At 33.9% G+C, this 17534-nt stretch overlaps 1 protein-coding gene across 27 annotated transcripts in view; it reads right to left on the bottom strand.

Annotated features, from left to right (window-relative positions):
* Positions 1–17534, bottom strand: part of FIP1L1 (factor interacting with PAPOLA and CPSF1) — a gene marked incomplete at its 3' end in the record, with an annotated part of 64233 nt that overhangs the window by 32038 nt on the left and 14661 nt on the right. For 11 of the 27 annotated variants that reach the window (XM_081047220.1, XM_081047243.1, XM_081047217.1 and 8 more), the window contains 2 exons: positions 13833–13942; positions 7022–7129 (listed from right to left, as the gene is read on the bottom strand). In XM_081047220.1, coding sequence (XP_080903346.1) covers positions 7022–7129; positions 13833–13942 — 218 coding nt within the window. The remainder of the gene's footprint in view (positions 1–7021; positions 7130–13832; positions 13943–17534) is intronic. The other 16 variants (XM_081047234.1, XM_081047230.1, XM_081047235.1 and 13 more) reach the window with 3 other exon arrangements.

Below are 17534 nucleotides of genomic sequence, written 5' to 3'. Positions count from 1 at the left end.
CAATTAGGCAGACAACGAATGCAGCCATCAAGATTCTCTTCTCTATTGGATTCAATCACACAGTAAAAAAGCTGAAAGAGAAACTAACCATAGTGATATCTAGTTTCATTAATCTACAGTTTAATACAGGCTGTGAATGTTCACAAGAGCCTCTACCTTTCTTCCTGGCACAGATGAGTATGAAAACATCTCTGATATTACAATAGAATTAGTACTAAAATTAAAATGTCGTATTTTGATGATTCTGATATTAAAGAAGGGTATGAGGGCTGCTTACAGATACAACATAAATTTTAAAAATGACAAAATCAAAGCCAAGGGAAGATAGACAAAAGGTTAGTTATTAATCTTTTGCCACAAATTTATCTCTGAGCTTATTTTTTAATAGCCAAAATAAAGGACATCACTTTTAACAAAAATTTTTAATAAGCATAAGATAAAAACAAAGCATTATCTCTGAAGATTGCTTTTTCTGGTAATACTATTAATACTGTTAAATATTGTTAAGTTGAAGTGCAATTAACACCCTTACACTCCGAACATCATAACTCAGCCGACCTAGCCTCGTGCTCAGAAAACCTACATTAGCCTGGAACAGGGCGAAATCATGTAGCTGCCACTGCCCAGCGTCCGGAGAGCATCGTACCACGTATCACTAGCCCAGGAAAAGATCAAACATCAAAATTCAAAGTACAGTTTCTACAGACTGCGTATCTATCACTTCTGTGCCACCATAAAGTAAAAAACTTGTTGAGTCAAACTATGGTAAGGCGGGGACTGTCTATATTTACTCCTTATAATAACCCTATGAGATAGCAACTATTATTATTCCCATTTTACAGATGAGAAATAAGAGAAAAAAACTTCTTTGAGTCCATCTTAAGTATGATACAGTACAGTAGTCTTTAAAACTTTTTAAGACCACAAAACACAGTCTTTTAAGAAATAGTTTGCACAGCAATCCAATATACATATTACATAAAAAACCAAAACTTTGATGAAACAGTATTTACTTCTAAAGGAAAAAGAATAACATTAAAATGAAATATGATTTTATTAATATTTAAATATAACAGAAAAATAATAATACAAAACCAAGAAATATTTGGTGGCTGAGACCACCAAATTAATTTCACACCCCACTAATGGACTAATCTCCCACTAATCTCATGCTTTGAAAAAACACTGCAATAGGGACAGTTTCCAATGTTACTGTTAACGAAAACAGAAGTGAATTCCACAGAGCTATTTCTCAAAATGTTCAATACTGGGTGAAGCGTTAACAACAATTCAATAAAAGTAATTTAATCAGGGAAGCAAAACAATGTGGTCTAAGTATACAGCCCTCTTAATCATCAGGCTCGATCTAAGGATTTAACTGTACATTAGAGCAAGAGTCCTTAACTGGAATACCTGGGATACAGAAAGATCAGGTCTCTGAACATATATATATATATATATATATATATATATATATACACACACACATACACGCACACATACATTATATATGTGTGTGTATGTATATATATGCATGTGCATGCATGTATTTTTCAGGCAAGAGTCCAGTTTGCAGCAAATTTTCAAAGGTGTTACTGTTCAAACAAAGTTCAGAACCACAATTCTAAAAGAATGAAGCACATATCCTTGAGGAAATCTATTAATGTTGTTTTCTCACAGCACAGCTTCTAATAAGAACTGGGCAGCAGATAGTTCAAGGGTATATTCTCCAGGAAAAAAAAAAAGTCAGATGTGGCAATTTCATATTCCCAAGTTAAAGACAGATGCACTTACTCTAACTCAGGTCATACATCTAAACAGATGGCTATTAACAATTCTGCATGAAAACTTAGTATACCATTTTTTAAGGCTACTTAGTAAAGAGATGAACCTCGAAAGACATATAGAATAGATTTAGTCACATAGGGTGAGAAGACATTTTAGATAGAGGGAAGAACACGAGCAGAGAAAGAATGAAGAGAGAATATATGCAGGATTCCAATTTGGCAAATATACTATCTACCAATATCGTTGCAACAGAATTAGCGTGGTCCACTTTTGATACTGGTTACCAACAAAAAGTCTTTCTAAGAGACAAAGAACATAAATTAAATGAGAGTCACCTATAGGAAAGGGCTCTGTGAGGCTCTAAAATGCTATGAAATGTCAGTTCTCATTGTAGCGAAATCTACCATTTTACTGCAAAATACAAGATGCTCAGTTAACATTTGATTTTTATCTTTATGCTAAGCCAGAATCCAGTCTCTAAATCAGTGGTTCTCAATTCTGCCTGCACGTCAGAATCATCTGGGGAGCTTTTAAGAATCCCAATGCCCAAAGTGCACACCAGACTACTGAAATTTTTTTAAGGTAATTCCAATACATAGCCAAAATTGAGGACTATATGCCCAAGGAAGAAACTTACATTTTGTTCTCCTCTAGAAAGAATTTAAAGTAGTTGATAAAAATTAACATTTAACTCCTTACTATTCAATATAAAGTCATACCTATCAAGGGCTGATAATTAAGGTAAAGATGTCATCCATTACATAGATATTTTTATATTGATCTTTTGAGTTTTGTGAATTGACACAGTACTGCTTCTATACCTTTTATTTTACTTTCAAAAGCACAAGAATCATTTTCTCGATAGTATATACATAGTTTATAAAGAAAATTTAATGTATTCTATTTTTCAGGTGAAAAGTTATTAATCAAAAAACCTGTCTAGAAAATATATATCCAAAATAAAAACCACAAGTAATATATGTCCAAAATAAGAATCACAGAATTTAAAATCGTCTTCAGAACACATAATTTGGTTTCTATCGGTATTACATTTTAAAAGACTAACAAATGCTATGATAGGAGCAGAGATCCAAAGGGACCTAACACTTACTGGGTGCCCTGCAAAAAGTGCGTTCAGAAGCTTAGAAATTATTTAATCCACAAGTACATTGCAAGTAAGTTATAAGCACAATTAGCTTCATTTTCACACTTGTGGAAAGAGGCTCTTTTGTGTAGGTCAAGTGCCAGCACCAGGATTCAGGCTGGGGTAAGACCAACTCCAAAACCCTCCCCTTCTTCAACAAGAAGTACTTTCCATGCTAATTTTCTGGGGCCTGAGTTTTTAAAATGGTTACTTTTTAAGCTATATAAAAACAAACAAAAAAACTTAAGTGCCTAAAGGTGAAATGTGCTAAAATTCTCCTCACTGGAAGACAGAAATGTGTTCATTGGGGCAGTTATCTGTACTCAGTTTTGTGCATAATTAAGCTTTACCTGCTATATTTATGCTTAATTTTGCAATTGTACCACTGATAGGAAAATGTATCATTCTACAGGATTTTGTTTTTTTAAAATAAAGATCTCCATGTGTCTACATCACAAAATCTGACAAGCTACACAATACAGCAACACAGAGAGCTCAATCAAATGCCATGAAGGTAGAGTACAAGTGCATCTTTTCAGTACATTATTTCATCAAGATATATATAATAAGTAGTGCAGAAACAAATGAGAAGGTCTTAGCTTTAATGTTCACTTAACATCTAGTTTTATTAGCTTTCTGTTTGTCTCTTGTAAGAAATGCAAGTACGTTTAAATATTTTAGTGGTTCTACACTGAAAAACAATTTTTACTATTCCTCTTTCAAGAGTCTGAATTGGTTAAAAAGCATTCTGATACTGAAAAACAAGCGCAACAAAACCACCTAGAATCTGCAACTAATTACGTAAAGCAGAATTTGGTATTATTGGAAACAAAACACAGAAATAAACTAGACATTAGTATAAGATCAGAGGATCATCCATATTGCCAATTTCAATTTTCTCTGTTCATTAAAACTGCTTCATTCTCCTTACTAACTGGCTTTACAAGAGTTACAAATCTCAATTTATAAGACAAACTTGCACCAATGAAAGATAACTGTTTAGCTCGAAGAGTACTATTAAATAAATAGAAAACAGAAACAAACAGAAAAACACTGTATTATATAAGTTAAAAGGAACAAGTATAAGAAGTCTGAGTCTCTGAATACAGCAATTTAAGAAAAGGATCGCAACCATTGTTTAATTGCTCTTCACAAAGAGACTTAAGAAAGGCTTCAAAAAACAAAAACAAAAAAGGGAAGCCAGATGGCTCAGGTGGTTAGAGCTCGAGCACTTAACAACAGGGTTGCCGGTTCGATTCCCACATGGGCCAGTGAGCTGCACCCTCCACAACTAGATAGAAGGACAACAACTTGGAGCTGATGGGCCTTGGAGAAACACACTGTTCCCCAATAAATAAATAAAAAGAAAAAACCTCCACATTTCTCAGTTACATTAATTATGTAAGAGCTGGAATCTCATTTTCTATCTTACGCTATAAGAAAATTGTGTGTGTGTGTGTGTGTGCGCGCGCGCGCGCGCGCGCGCCTGCGTGCAGGTACCACTTCAAAAGAGAAAAGTATCTTTTATCCAAAGGTTTCTTTGTTAATTTTCAAAAGCATAAAATACATATTGAAAATAGTGTCAAATTTCCTGCTACTTACATTCCCTGAGGCTAATCATAAAAAATCAGAGTAAGTTTTCTATGTTTCCAAAGCACCTTTTTTGGGGTGGGGAGGTGGGAGGGGCGGGGCGGCACAAGGATTATATAATATAAGCACTGAGATATATCACTTTCAGATGAGAACTGATATTTTCTCCATAAACTAGCCATCTTATTTTAAGAAACAAACTATTGTATCAAAAGCAACTATTTTAAGGAAAACACTCTAAGTCAAATGATTGATATAAAAGGAATTTCAGATATTAAAATATTAGCAAAAAACAAATATAAAGTTTAAAGTAACTTTAAAAATAACTGATTTCTAAGTATTTCCTATATCTTTGCTTTTGAAAGTCAACATGCCTGAACTGCAGGTATTAAAAGCAGAAAACATGAGATTCTAGCCCTGCTTTACCTTAATTAACCATAAATTTGGGCAAATTCCCCAATTTCTCATATTTCGTTTTCTATGTATACCAGGGATTAACCAGAAAATAAAGAATTTCAGGATTAAAAGGACACTTAGATAACACAGTCTAGCCCTGTCATTTTCACAAATGTGGAAACAAGAGGCTCAGAGATTTTAGGGCACTATCCTAAAACTAAACCTAATATCCAAATCCAGGATTTATGCCATGAAACAGCAATGAGTTTAAGAAAGTAGTTATTGGGATGGCTGGATGGCTCTACTGGTCAGAGCGCAAGCTCTTAACAACAGGCTTGCTGGTTCGATTCCCACATGGGCAGTGAGCTGCGCCCTCCACAACTAGATTGAAGAACAATGACTTGGAGCTGATGGGCCCAGGAAAAACACACTGTTCCCCAGTATTCCCCAATAAAAACATTTAAAAAAAATAAAAGAAGAACAAAAAACTACGAGGACAGAGAAGGGCCTTTCATTAAAAAAAAAAAAAAGTAGTTATTCTTTATACACAAAGACGGATACTGATTCATTACCAAGAGAAGCATGACGAAATGAAAGCTCTTAATTGTCTGGTCCTTTTGAGATCACTAAACAGGCTGTCCACATGGCTGGACAGATTAAATGTAAATCCAAGTGTTTCTGCACTATGCGCTATAGTAACCAAGTTAATTATCATATAGAAATTTTATTATTAGGACTGCTATTAAACTTTCAGTTCCAGAGAAATATAGACTTTTCTTTGAAATATATCTCTTGAAATCTCTATTGGTTCTTCAAGGAGAATTTCAGTTTTAAAAACTAAGATCAATATTGTATAATACATATGAAAAAATGTCAGAATACTTTTATAGTAAGATACGCAACTTTTCATTCTATAACCTGTTAAAGCAACATATGCAACTCGCACTATTCTAAGAATATAGAAAACATATTTCTGTCTTCATCAATTACTATACTTACAGTTTGGATACTTTAAAAAGTGAAAATACTCTTGACTTTGAGACGACTGTCTGCTTTTGAGAATGACTAAGCTTATTCTCTAACAAGAAATCCTATCACAGCATGTTGACTAGAAATTCTTACTACTCATGAGGCATATATTTTAAAGACCTCAAAGAAAATCTAAAAAAAGATTTTGATGTTTCTTCCCTCTGCTTTTCTTTTAGGTGTTATGATCAAAGATATCTGATCCTAATTTACATATTTTAAAGTTTGTAAATGAAAATAAGCATACAACATCAAGCTGCCCAGGAACAAAGTTTAAAATTCTACAACAAAAACAAAGCACCCTCCAAAAATATACCATCGTTTAAGACTTCAAAGGGTAAAGTAGGAAAGTATCTTAGTCTATATTTCTAAGTTAGGCAAAGCATAACTGCTCAGACTGGTTACTGCTGGCAATGCACTTTCATAACCTAACATATTCCTTAGAGCAAAAATTATTATTCCCATTTTAAAGGCTCAGAGAGTTTACAATATCCAAGGTTGTATGCTTTGTAAATCTAAGATTTAAAACACACACCTAAATTCTATGAAGAGGGGATCAGAAGTAAAAGCCTAGCAACAATAAGAGAAAGAGTACTTCCTGGGATAGCTGGTAGAACCACTTAATGGAATGGCAGGTTTATGCACTGTAGTTGGGATATAAAGATTGGCAAGATTCAGTGGAGTCCAATTTTATGGGTCCTAAATACTGACTTAGAAGGTAAATTTTCTTCAACAAATAGTAAAAAAAATCCAGGGATTTTTGAATAGAGTGTATTATGAGAAAGAAGAATTAAACCTATAACAAGGGGCAGAAAAAACATTTATTGAGCATCCACTAGCATGGTTCCATGCAATTTATATTATAAAAGGCTGGAGAGATGAAAGGCACATTAAGTTGATAAAGGCTGATTTATAAAGTAACTTAAAAAAACCCTCAATTCTATACTGAAAAATCATAATTTAGGGGATGTAAAAATATCGCACAGTCTAATGAAAATTTATTATCCTACTAATAAGACAAAACAACACTGATGATCTAAACATCAGGGAGTATTCAATGTTTAAAAATAGCCTTACCTTAGATCAGGTGATTCGGCCCTCCCATATCGATCCTGCCACTTCCCAACGCTTGAATTGGCTTTTCTGGAGGCAGTACTTGTCTGAGACTGAGAAGAGGTGCTGTTTCTGGCGAGATAAATTTTCTATGTTTTTTCTTATATAATGTTGCCTCTGACCCCCCTTGTTCTGTTTTTTTTTTTCCTTGACATGCTTTTTCTAAAATCCTTTAGCATGTTCCTATAGTATTATTCCCTTCAAGTCACATTAAATACTTGCTGTGGTACTGAGTCTGCTAGGATATTTAAATATAGATGTGTTATCAACATTTTATTAACTCTAAATATTTTTAGAAATATTTTTCAACATAGACGGTATGATGTCTCAATGCAGAACTGAGAAAAGAACCAAGTGCTTACTTGAGCTTATAATATATTATCAAGAAAAAATTTCTATGCTTTCATGAATTAATAACATTTATTTCTGCAGTTTCACAAAATCTTATTTGAAATTGGTATTTCTTTCCCTGTAATCTTCAATAATAGATATAAATATTGTTAGGGTAACTAGTTAACAATAACACTCTCATGTGTTTCATAAAAACCTACACTACATATGTATTTCATAAAAATCCATTTCAAAATAATTTAACTCTTTCAAAGTGAAATTCTAAAGAAAATTAATGTTATCCCTAGTGATATATTCCATAAAAAGTTCAGCTATTTACACTCTTGCCAATCCTTTAAAGGACTAATAAGACACTCTTTCAAAGCAATAGGATAAATATATATACTATATTTATGTATCTGCTTATTTAGGTAAAAAGAAATACAGGAAGAATAAACCAGAAACTAGATGAAAAGAAACTGGTTACTGACAGGACTGAAGGAAACAGGAAACACTGACAAATCTGAGTATACTTTCTGATAGCCTTGCCTTTGGGACTATGTTAAAATGTTTTATACATGCAAAAAATAATTAAGTCAATAAGAATGGAGAAAAAGAAATGCTAATATTAAGTACAGACAGACGACTGGATCAAATTGTATTTTAAATGATTAATATAACCACTCTGAAGAAAACTTTCAAACACAATATTTTGACTACATACCTTCAGTCTAACAAAAAGAAAAGTTGCAAGATATCTTAAACTCTAATGGGTTTTTTGGTAATGGGAAGTATAGAAGTTATAATCTATTTTGTGTGTATTTTAAGATGAAGCAAAGGGGTATGTATATTAAAGGTGTTGGGACCTAGGTTTTCACTGTGGGAAAAGGGAGATGCAATATGGAATAGGGAAAAAGAAGTAGAATCCTCTGGTGTCAAATTGGAAGTAAAAGTAACATGATGACTGCATGATTAAAATTTTATAAACAGAATATACATATGGCAATTTCCTATTGAAATTGCTTGTTCTTTCCTAGCTCTGGGTGTTGAAAAGACTGGAAATAGTGACATCCCAACTAGCAAAACTAGTGCCAAGATCTTGGTTTCTATAATTACCATTTACCACTAAAAGGCATTAGGGTGCTTCAAGAAACGGCTGCTTCCAGGAGAGTATAAGATAAACCTGGAACATCGGGTCATGCTAGAAAGTAAAGAAATCCTCAAAAAAAATTATGGGACATGTCAAAAGGTCCCAGGAGCCAGTTTGAAGAAGTTTCCATGGACCAAATCTGGAACAATTTGAGCATGAATATGAATTACAGTGTATATAAATTATATACACATAGTTTATATAACACATACAAATAAGCCATACTTGTAAGACACACACACAAAGATACACACACTAAAAATTAATGAGTCTAGCTGATAAAATAAATGGGGGAGATGGAAAAGCTCCTTTTTAAAGTAGAAGACCAACTAATAAATGTAAGACAAATAACAGAGTTAGATAATCACTATTTGGCAGCCATTACAGTAGTCATTGATTAAAGCAAAAATCATCAATGGATACTAAAATTCTTGGAAAGTTCCTAGAGAAACAGGATATTTATGTGGTCTCCTCACAGATAACTTATTAAATACAAACGGGAAGAATAGTTACTTTGCAGTGCAGAAATCCAAAGGACACCACCACAAATAAGTGATTCAAGTTATTGTCCCTAGTGAGACAAAGTGACCTCATGTACCCCCAGGCTGATGCACTGAGGACACATCACTTGTATAGTATTCTTGCCCCAAAAGCAAAATCTGAAACTAATAACAAGGAAACATCAACTAAATGACTGGATTGTACTCTTCAAAATTCAATATCAACAAATACAAAGACTGTCTGAGAAGCTGTCCCAGATTAAAGAATAAAGAGATAAGAAAGTTAATTGTAATGAACAATCTTGGACTGCATCCTAAATCAAGGAGAGAAGAACTTCCATAAACGACATTATTGAAATAACTGGCAAAATGTGTGGCTTTTATATTAAAACACTAATTATTAGATTTTCTCAGTTTGATAGTTATATCCTATAATTATGTTACAGAATGTCCTTGTTTTTAGGAAATACATGCTGAAGCATTTAGGGGTAAAGGGGCCTGACGTCTACAATTCAAATGTTTCAGAAAGTAAATTATTTTTCTGAGAAATTATAAAGCAAACATGGCAAAATGGTAATAACTGGTGAATGTGGGTGAACAGTATATAGACGTTCTTTTATATTATACTGTCCTTGAAATTCTTTAGTTTTTATGAAAAATTCTGAATTTTTATCAAAATAAAAAATTAAAAAGTGAAAAATACCATTGAAGGGGACACAACAAGGGCTTCTGGTAATATTTTGTGTATTGAGTTATGTGTTAATTACATGGGTATGTTCAGTTTGAAAATTTATCAAGCTGTACATTCATGACATGATATGAAAACTTTAAAAAATTAAGCAAAACATTCTGATATATTAAATATCAACATTTTACTTAAGTATACTGATTTGCCGGGCAGTATAAAAAATTAGAAACCTAACATTTCTGCTGATAAAGTACAAAGAAAGTTCTGTGCAAACACACCAAGAACCAACAACATTCATAAGGCAATCTAAGATTTTAAACAATGGCAACACAGTGCTTAGGTCTGCATTACTGCTAAGTACCTACTGTGCAGCCTCTATTATGTCTTAGATATCCCTGTCTCCTGTTCTTTCCCTAAAGTCAATAAAATTTTACTTTTAAAGACGTCTCTCTAACCTCCATAAAAATAAAAATCCCAAATATTTATTTAGGGAAATATTTCACAATCACCGAAAAGTATTCTTTTGATCAAGTGAAACTAAATCCAGAAAATAAACTTTCCTAATGAAAAATGAGAACTGTTCTTTATCTCCAAGTGACAGTATTAACATGTTGGGTATAGGTTGTTGTGGTAATTACCCACTTTTTTTAGTAGTAGTGATGGAACTGCTAATTTTCTGTCATTTCTTTACTTCCTTTTTACTGTTCCTTACCCACCATGGTCCTCCCATCTCTCCTTAGATCCATGATCCATCATTAATCATTCAACTTCCTTGCCCCTCTATCCCTCTGTCATATTTGCCAAACTCAGCCCCCGTTAAATCCAACTCATTTACTCTTCATGAACACGTGAATACTGATAAGGGCAAGAGAAACACACCCAACCAAGGTGATTTATCCTAAATCCACAGCCATTAACCTCAAAAACAGCTGGAAATGTATTCAGTCTCTCTCCCTGTGTCATCAATTTTTCACTTTACTAAGTCATTTCCATCACAGCATACAAAATGTTATAATTTCTCCCATCTTTGAAAAAAAGCACTCTTAACTCCACATTTCCCTTCAGGTACTGCCTAACAATTTTCCACCAGGCTATTTACCTCCAAATGACTTATTTTCAGACCTTCTCTTCTCTTCGCATTCAATACCCCATTCCCACTATCCTTACTCTCACTAGATAAGCCTGCATCCTATGCTGCTGGGAAAAAGTGAAGCAGTTAAGAAGAGAATTTGTAGTTGTTCCCATCACTATTGTCTACCCACCCACCTTCACCATATTCTGCTTTCCCTCCTGTTACTATGAATGAATTGTCCACGCTTTGTCTTCTTAAGGATAAACCCCCTCCACTTGCACATTGTATCCCATGCCTTTCTGACCTTCTTATGGACACTGCTCTGTCTTTCTCACTTCTTGCATCATCAATTTCCCCGCTAGTAACTCATTCTTCTAAGTATACAAACACACTGTAATTTCTTTCATTTTGAAAAAAAGGATTCTTCTGACCCCACGATTTCCTCCAAGTTAACTGTACCATTTCTCTGTCCCCCACCAAAGAGAAGGAAAAAAAACCCTCAAAAAATTGTCCGTATTTTGTCATTTTAATTCCTCTCTTCCCATTTTCTAATGAATCCAGAAAGTCTTTTTTTTTAATCTTCACCGTATACCCCTGAATATGGTCCTGGTCAGGATTACCAGTGACCTGTGGATTTTAAAATCCGAAAGTCATTCTCAATATTCTTCTTGATCAGTAGTATTTGATGGTTAACCACTCCTTCCACTTCGAAATGCATCCTTTTCAAGATACACACTGGGTTTTCCTCCAACTTCACTAGTCATTCTTCTCTACTGGTGTCCTCTCAACTAGCTCAGCTCATCCTTATTTTTCTGACCTGCAAGGAGTGCCCCAAAGCTCTGTATTCTTACCACTTCTCTATCAATACTCACCTCTTTCACAATTTAATTCAGTTTTATTTCACACTATTTAAACACTGATCACGCCCCAATTTATATCTCCAGCCCATACTGTTCATCTCTACTCCAGCTCCATACATATCCACTTCCTACGGATATTTTCAATGTGCATGTCTAATAGGCATCTCAATTTTATTATGTCCTAAACTGGTTTTCTCCCTGCAAAAATCACTCCTCCTATAGTCTTTTACATCTCATATATAATAAGAGATGTACAAGATCGTTTTCATCATTTGAAATGTATCCATTATCTGACAACTTCTCACCATTTGCACCATTACCACCTTGGTCCAAGTTACCATTATCTCCTGCCTAGATAATTGTTACAACCTCCTACATAACTGGCCTCCCAGTTTCCGCCCTTAATACCTCTGTAGTCTGATCGTAATAAAGCTGTTAAATTGAGACTTTAAAAACCTAAAGCAGATTATTTCATTCCTGTGCTCAAAATTTGATGGTAACTCCCCAATGACTTCATCTATAGGAAAGTTAAAGCTCTTATATATTGGCACAACGCTCTATATAATGAGATGAAAATAAAAAGATAAAAATTTAAAAAGGGGGGGGGAGTATGCAAAGTACATAAAAATTGCTACTGATTTTTAAATAGTTTAATTATGAAAATAGCAAACATCCACAGAGTATTTATTTACTACTGTGTTTCCCCGAAAATAAGACCTAGCCAGACAATCAGCTCTCATGCGTCTTTTGGAGCAAAAATTAATATAAAACCCAGTCTTATTTTACTATATTATAAGATCCGGTCTTATTAATTTTTGCTCCAAAAGACACGTTAGAGCTGATTGTCCAGTTAGGTCTTATTTTCGGGGAAACATGGTATGTATGTACCAATGTTCTAAACACTTTACATAAATTAATCCATTTAATATACATGACTATCTTGTAAGGGAAGTAGAATTACTATGTTTTATGGATCAGGAAATGAAAGAACAACGTTAGGGGATTTGCCCAAGGACACACAGCCAGTGAGTAACAGCCAGAATTTGAAGTCTGGTTCTAGAGTCCAAGCTCTTAACACCACTCTACACTGCAGAACAATAATTTACTCTGTACACTCAATGAATGGAAGTTGACTTCTCTTAAAATATGAAAACAAATAAAAAGAACAGTATATATTAAAAGGATCAATATTCCTCAGCTATCATAACTTCTTAGCCAAACATTTTATGAAACTGCATTTAGTTTAAATAATGATATTTGGAAATGTCCATGACTAGTAATTGTTGAGGAGAGACAGTCAAAAATCCAGTGGCTCTGTAACATTTAATTTTGACTGCATATTTCAAGAATCTCTATTGTAGAGCTAAACTACATGATCCTATAAGGTCTCTTCCTATATTCAAATATTATGAAATATAATCTCTAATAGCAATTCAAAATTGCAGAATAATAAAATCAGAAACTGTATAAAATATAAGTACCACAAAAGGTAAATGATCTGGCTAAGAACTAATAATAGTTGGGTTACTAACTTATTTCAGGGTCAGAGAAATAACTGATTTAAGTCAACTCTATCTAACCCAAGATTAAATTGCTGACAACAAACCTCCCTAGTCTCATCTTATCCTTTACTATTTTCCTGGTAACAGGTTAACCATTTGTCATGTTTAAGTTAAAAAGACATTTGCCAGCAGATTTCCCTCTTATAACTGCTACCTGGTGGAATTCAACGTTAGGTATTAACACAACAAACCAAAGAAAAGAAAATGGTTGGAATATGAAAGATTTTCCAGGCTGAAATTTCTAGAATCTCTTTTACTAAGATCAATAAAACACATTTAGGCCAATAGATCTACATTTAAAAAAGTCCAATAATTCTTTATATAAGAATAATAAGCACAGAAAACAGCAAGACCACGTTGTCACCACTTCTCCTGAACGTAGAATTGTTCTCTCAATATACACATGTAATCATGTAACATGCTTACCTAGATTTTTTTAGATGGAACAGTACCTAGACAAGTTTTTCCACAAATAATTCATCTTGTACTGAAACAAAGTAGAATGTTCCAGTTTTTTGGTAGCTCATTCAGAGCTTTTATACTTCGTATAGCACTAATACAAGGCAAAAATACCAATGCCTTCAATAAATTGAGTTACAATTGTCTAACTAACCTGCTTGGTGGGAGTCCCGTCTTGAACAAAGAAGGAGGAGAAGTAAACTCAGCTTTTGTAGATGGAAGCGCTGTTTCCTTCTCCGAATTTCCAGTTCTTCCCTGCTGTACCTTAAAAAAAAGGGTTATTAGCTCGTTTAATTTACAGAACACACAAACATAATACACCGAAGATGTTAAAATTTGTAACATTTGATTTGAAATTAAACAGGAAGAATGTTTCATTGCTGAATATTTAATAAAATTAACCTATTTTAGAAGAGCATTAGGTGAACACCACCAAAGATGGATTATAGGATCAAAGTGAAAGTGTTCCCAACTATTAAAAGTTCCTATTAATGTCACCTGAAAGTCCAATAAAGTCTAACTCTTTAGAACTTTTTCCTCAGATCACCACAAATAAGTCCAAAATACCTGGTTATGTCTCCATGTTTCAGAGTTCAAGAAAGGCCTTGAAGAATCGCCTTCTACACTCACTACCCTTATCTAAGAAAACCACCAGTGACCATTTCAGCCATTCTGACCATTTCTATTCAGACTGTGATTTGCTGTAACACAATAATCAACTCCTGTACTTCCATACCATTTCTCCCGTTTTCCCACCATCAAGAGTACCAGCATCCTGCCAGTTCTGTGTACCAGCAAGCTTGAAGTCGGTCATCTGTCTCCTTAATATCTCTTCTCCCTCTTTATATTCACTTTCAAACTAGTTATCTACTTATTCCATAATTTCTCCCAGGTTTGTCCATCCTTTCTACTCCTATCAGATCATTTGAGTATGATCCAGTTATACTCCTTTAGACTAGCGAAATACCTTCTTTATGTGCTTTTGCTTTTATACTCACCTTCCTATCTTAAAACTGCCAATGATTTATTAAATTTAAACAAAGTTCAAGTTGCCCTACACTTGAATAACATGACACCATATTTTATGCTGTATTTAAATTCTACTGTTCAAACTAAATTTAGCATCAATCTCCTTCCCCATGAGGCAATGGCCAAGAGAATCTCAGATACCTTGACTCCGCAATACTCAAACAACTGATTCAACTCCAGAAGCCACCTACCTCTCAAATAATCATTATATGATAAAAAATAAACCCTTATTTATATATTTGAGCCAGTATAGTCAGAACTCTTTTATTAATACTGACTGCCAAACCCAATCCCTAATTGGTGCCTGCATATAATTAAGGTTTAACATTGACTTCTTTTTTTTAAAAAAAGGGCGCCATTGATTAAAAAAAAATCCGTTTAAAAGGCACTGATCCTTTGGGGGGGGGAGATGAGGGTAAGGGGGATCAAATATATGGTGATGGAAGGAGAACTGACTCTGGGTGGTGAACACACAATGGGATTTATAGATGATGTAGAACAGAATTGTACACCTGAAATCTATGTAATTTCACTAACAAATGTCACCCCAATAAATTTTAATAAATAAATAAATTAATTAAATAAATAAATAAATAAAAGGCACTGCCTGATGAGGATCAGTATTAAGACAATGAGGATAGAAATGAATTTGATATACTTGACAGGTAAAATTGACAGAATGTGGGGAAATAAAACATGATTCACTCGTCAAACATTTACTAAATATCAATTATGTACCAGAAGCTGAGACTACACAGACAAATACAAAAAAAATCCCAAACCATGGGAAAAGATAAAGGAAGACACACAACCAACCAGAGCAACACAATGAATGCTATGAAAAAAATTATCTATGGGATAAAAGATGATATGACAACACGGAAAAAGAAATGCATTACTCTTCCTGGGGATGTCAGGAATACTCAGAGTTGACACTATGGTCTCAACTGTTCCCCTGGTTCCCAGTAATATATATCCAACTTCTTACATGTGTAACAAGCCTCTCAAACTTACCACGGCCAAACCAAAGCTACTGATTTCCCACTATCCCCCAATCTGATCCTAAGTCTTTCCACACAAGTAAATGGTATTATCATTTACAAAGTTGCTCAAGAAAAACATCCTAGCAATTATCCAATACATATGGACACCCAATGTCAACTTCACCTTTGCAATATATACCTAACTCAAACGCTTATCCTCATGTCCACTCCTAAGACCCAGGACAAACCCACTCCACATCTCAACTGTTCTACTGAATTGTCTTTCTGCTTTGATCTCACCTTCCTAAAATCCATCCTTTGTACACAGCCAAGGCAATCTTATAAAAGCGTACATCAACTCATGTCTCTTCCCTGCTCAAAATTCTCTAAAGATTCCCAATGCACACAGAATAAAAGCTAAACTTCTTATAATGGCCTACAAGGATTTACACGGTATGGGCACTGCATACCTCTCCAATCTTGTTTTCCTCTACTCCTCCCCAACTTATCTTTACTATGCCCAGTTACAATGGCCTTTGTTTTGTTCTTTTTAACACATAAGTTCCTCTTTTATGAGGGATTTTGCACTAGATGTTCGGAATATTTTCTCTCCAGAGCTTCTCATGGCTACCTTTTTCTAATCATTCAAGTGCTGTTTAAATGTCTCCTTGGAATGCCTTTCTCTGATCATTTCCAATCTCTATCAAATTATCATTTTGTATTTCTCAGTATCATTATCTAAAGTTATTTACTGCAGTATGTTCATTGTCTGTTTGCTGCCACTTTAACAGAATCTTTGAAAAGAATTTACTTATCAAATTTCTTTTTAGATATTGTTTTGTTTATAATGTTAAATTTTTATAAATAATGCTATGAAGGGCAACTGAAGGAAATTTCACAAAATAATTTAAGTTTTGGTACGGTGGTAGCAGAATTTGGGTAAATATTTAGTGTCTCAAGATTACAGACTTCATTCAACTTTTGTCTGGATGTGTAAGATCTAACATGAATTTATTTTTGGAAAATTAGTCATGGTGTCTTACAGTCATTTCTTAAAATGTTAGATCATGTGAAAAAAATAGTCCGTGTTCTGATTAAATAAATTTTGAGTGCAATCCTGAGTACAAAATCTGAAGACAAACAAGTAGATGACGATAATGTAAGTTAATTAGGAGTGATGCTAAAATGGTGAGGATTTTCAGAATTGTTTAATATAATGAATATATCATGAAGAAATTAAGGAGAAAAGGAAACGTTTAGTAAACACAAGCAATTTTTACATGTTTTAAAATGTATGTTGTCTTCCTAATCTCTTTTCGCACTTTTCTTTCATCTATTATCCCATCCCTCTTTCTTTTTTAGCTTTTCCATTTTTTCTTCTCCAACCAAACATTTACTACATGTGAAGGTAAAAAAAGTAAAAGTAGAAAACCACGTAAATTATAACAATTTTGTTTCAACCCACAAGAACAAAAAAATTGGGGAAGCAACAAAATTTAAACATGAAAAAATAGTAACTGACAGGGCAGACCAAAGAAATCTGAATCCTAAATCAGCAGTGAGAAAGCAAAGACAATTGATTTTCATGGCAGAATCCCAAAAGGTTCAAGAATTGACAACATTTTAATCAGCCAAGTATAAATCCTCTGGGTAGGATACTGAAATGTCTTCTCTGAAAAATCAGATTACCACAAAAAAGAAAAAAGAAAAAGTTAAAAACAACCTAAAGATACTGATATCAGGGACTGTAAAAAAGCTTAGCCCTACAACAAAGCCTATAGTCAGCAAGTTCTATTCTTATGCATAGAATTTCCAATCACCTTTTTGGTGGCCCACTCTCTCAT

The sequence above is a fragment of the Rhinolophus hipposideros genome (assembly GCF_964194185.1).
Source record: "Rhinolophus hipposideros genome assembly, chromosome: 1".
In the NCBI taxonomy this organism is placed as follows: Eukaryota; Metazoa; Chordata; class Mammalia; order Chiroptera; family Rhinolophidae; genus Rhinolophus; species Rhinolophus hipposideros.
The sequence above is the reverse complement of the archived record's forward strand: the minus strand, read 5'-3'. Positions and strand labels throughout refer to the sequence as shown.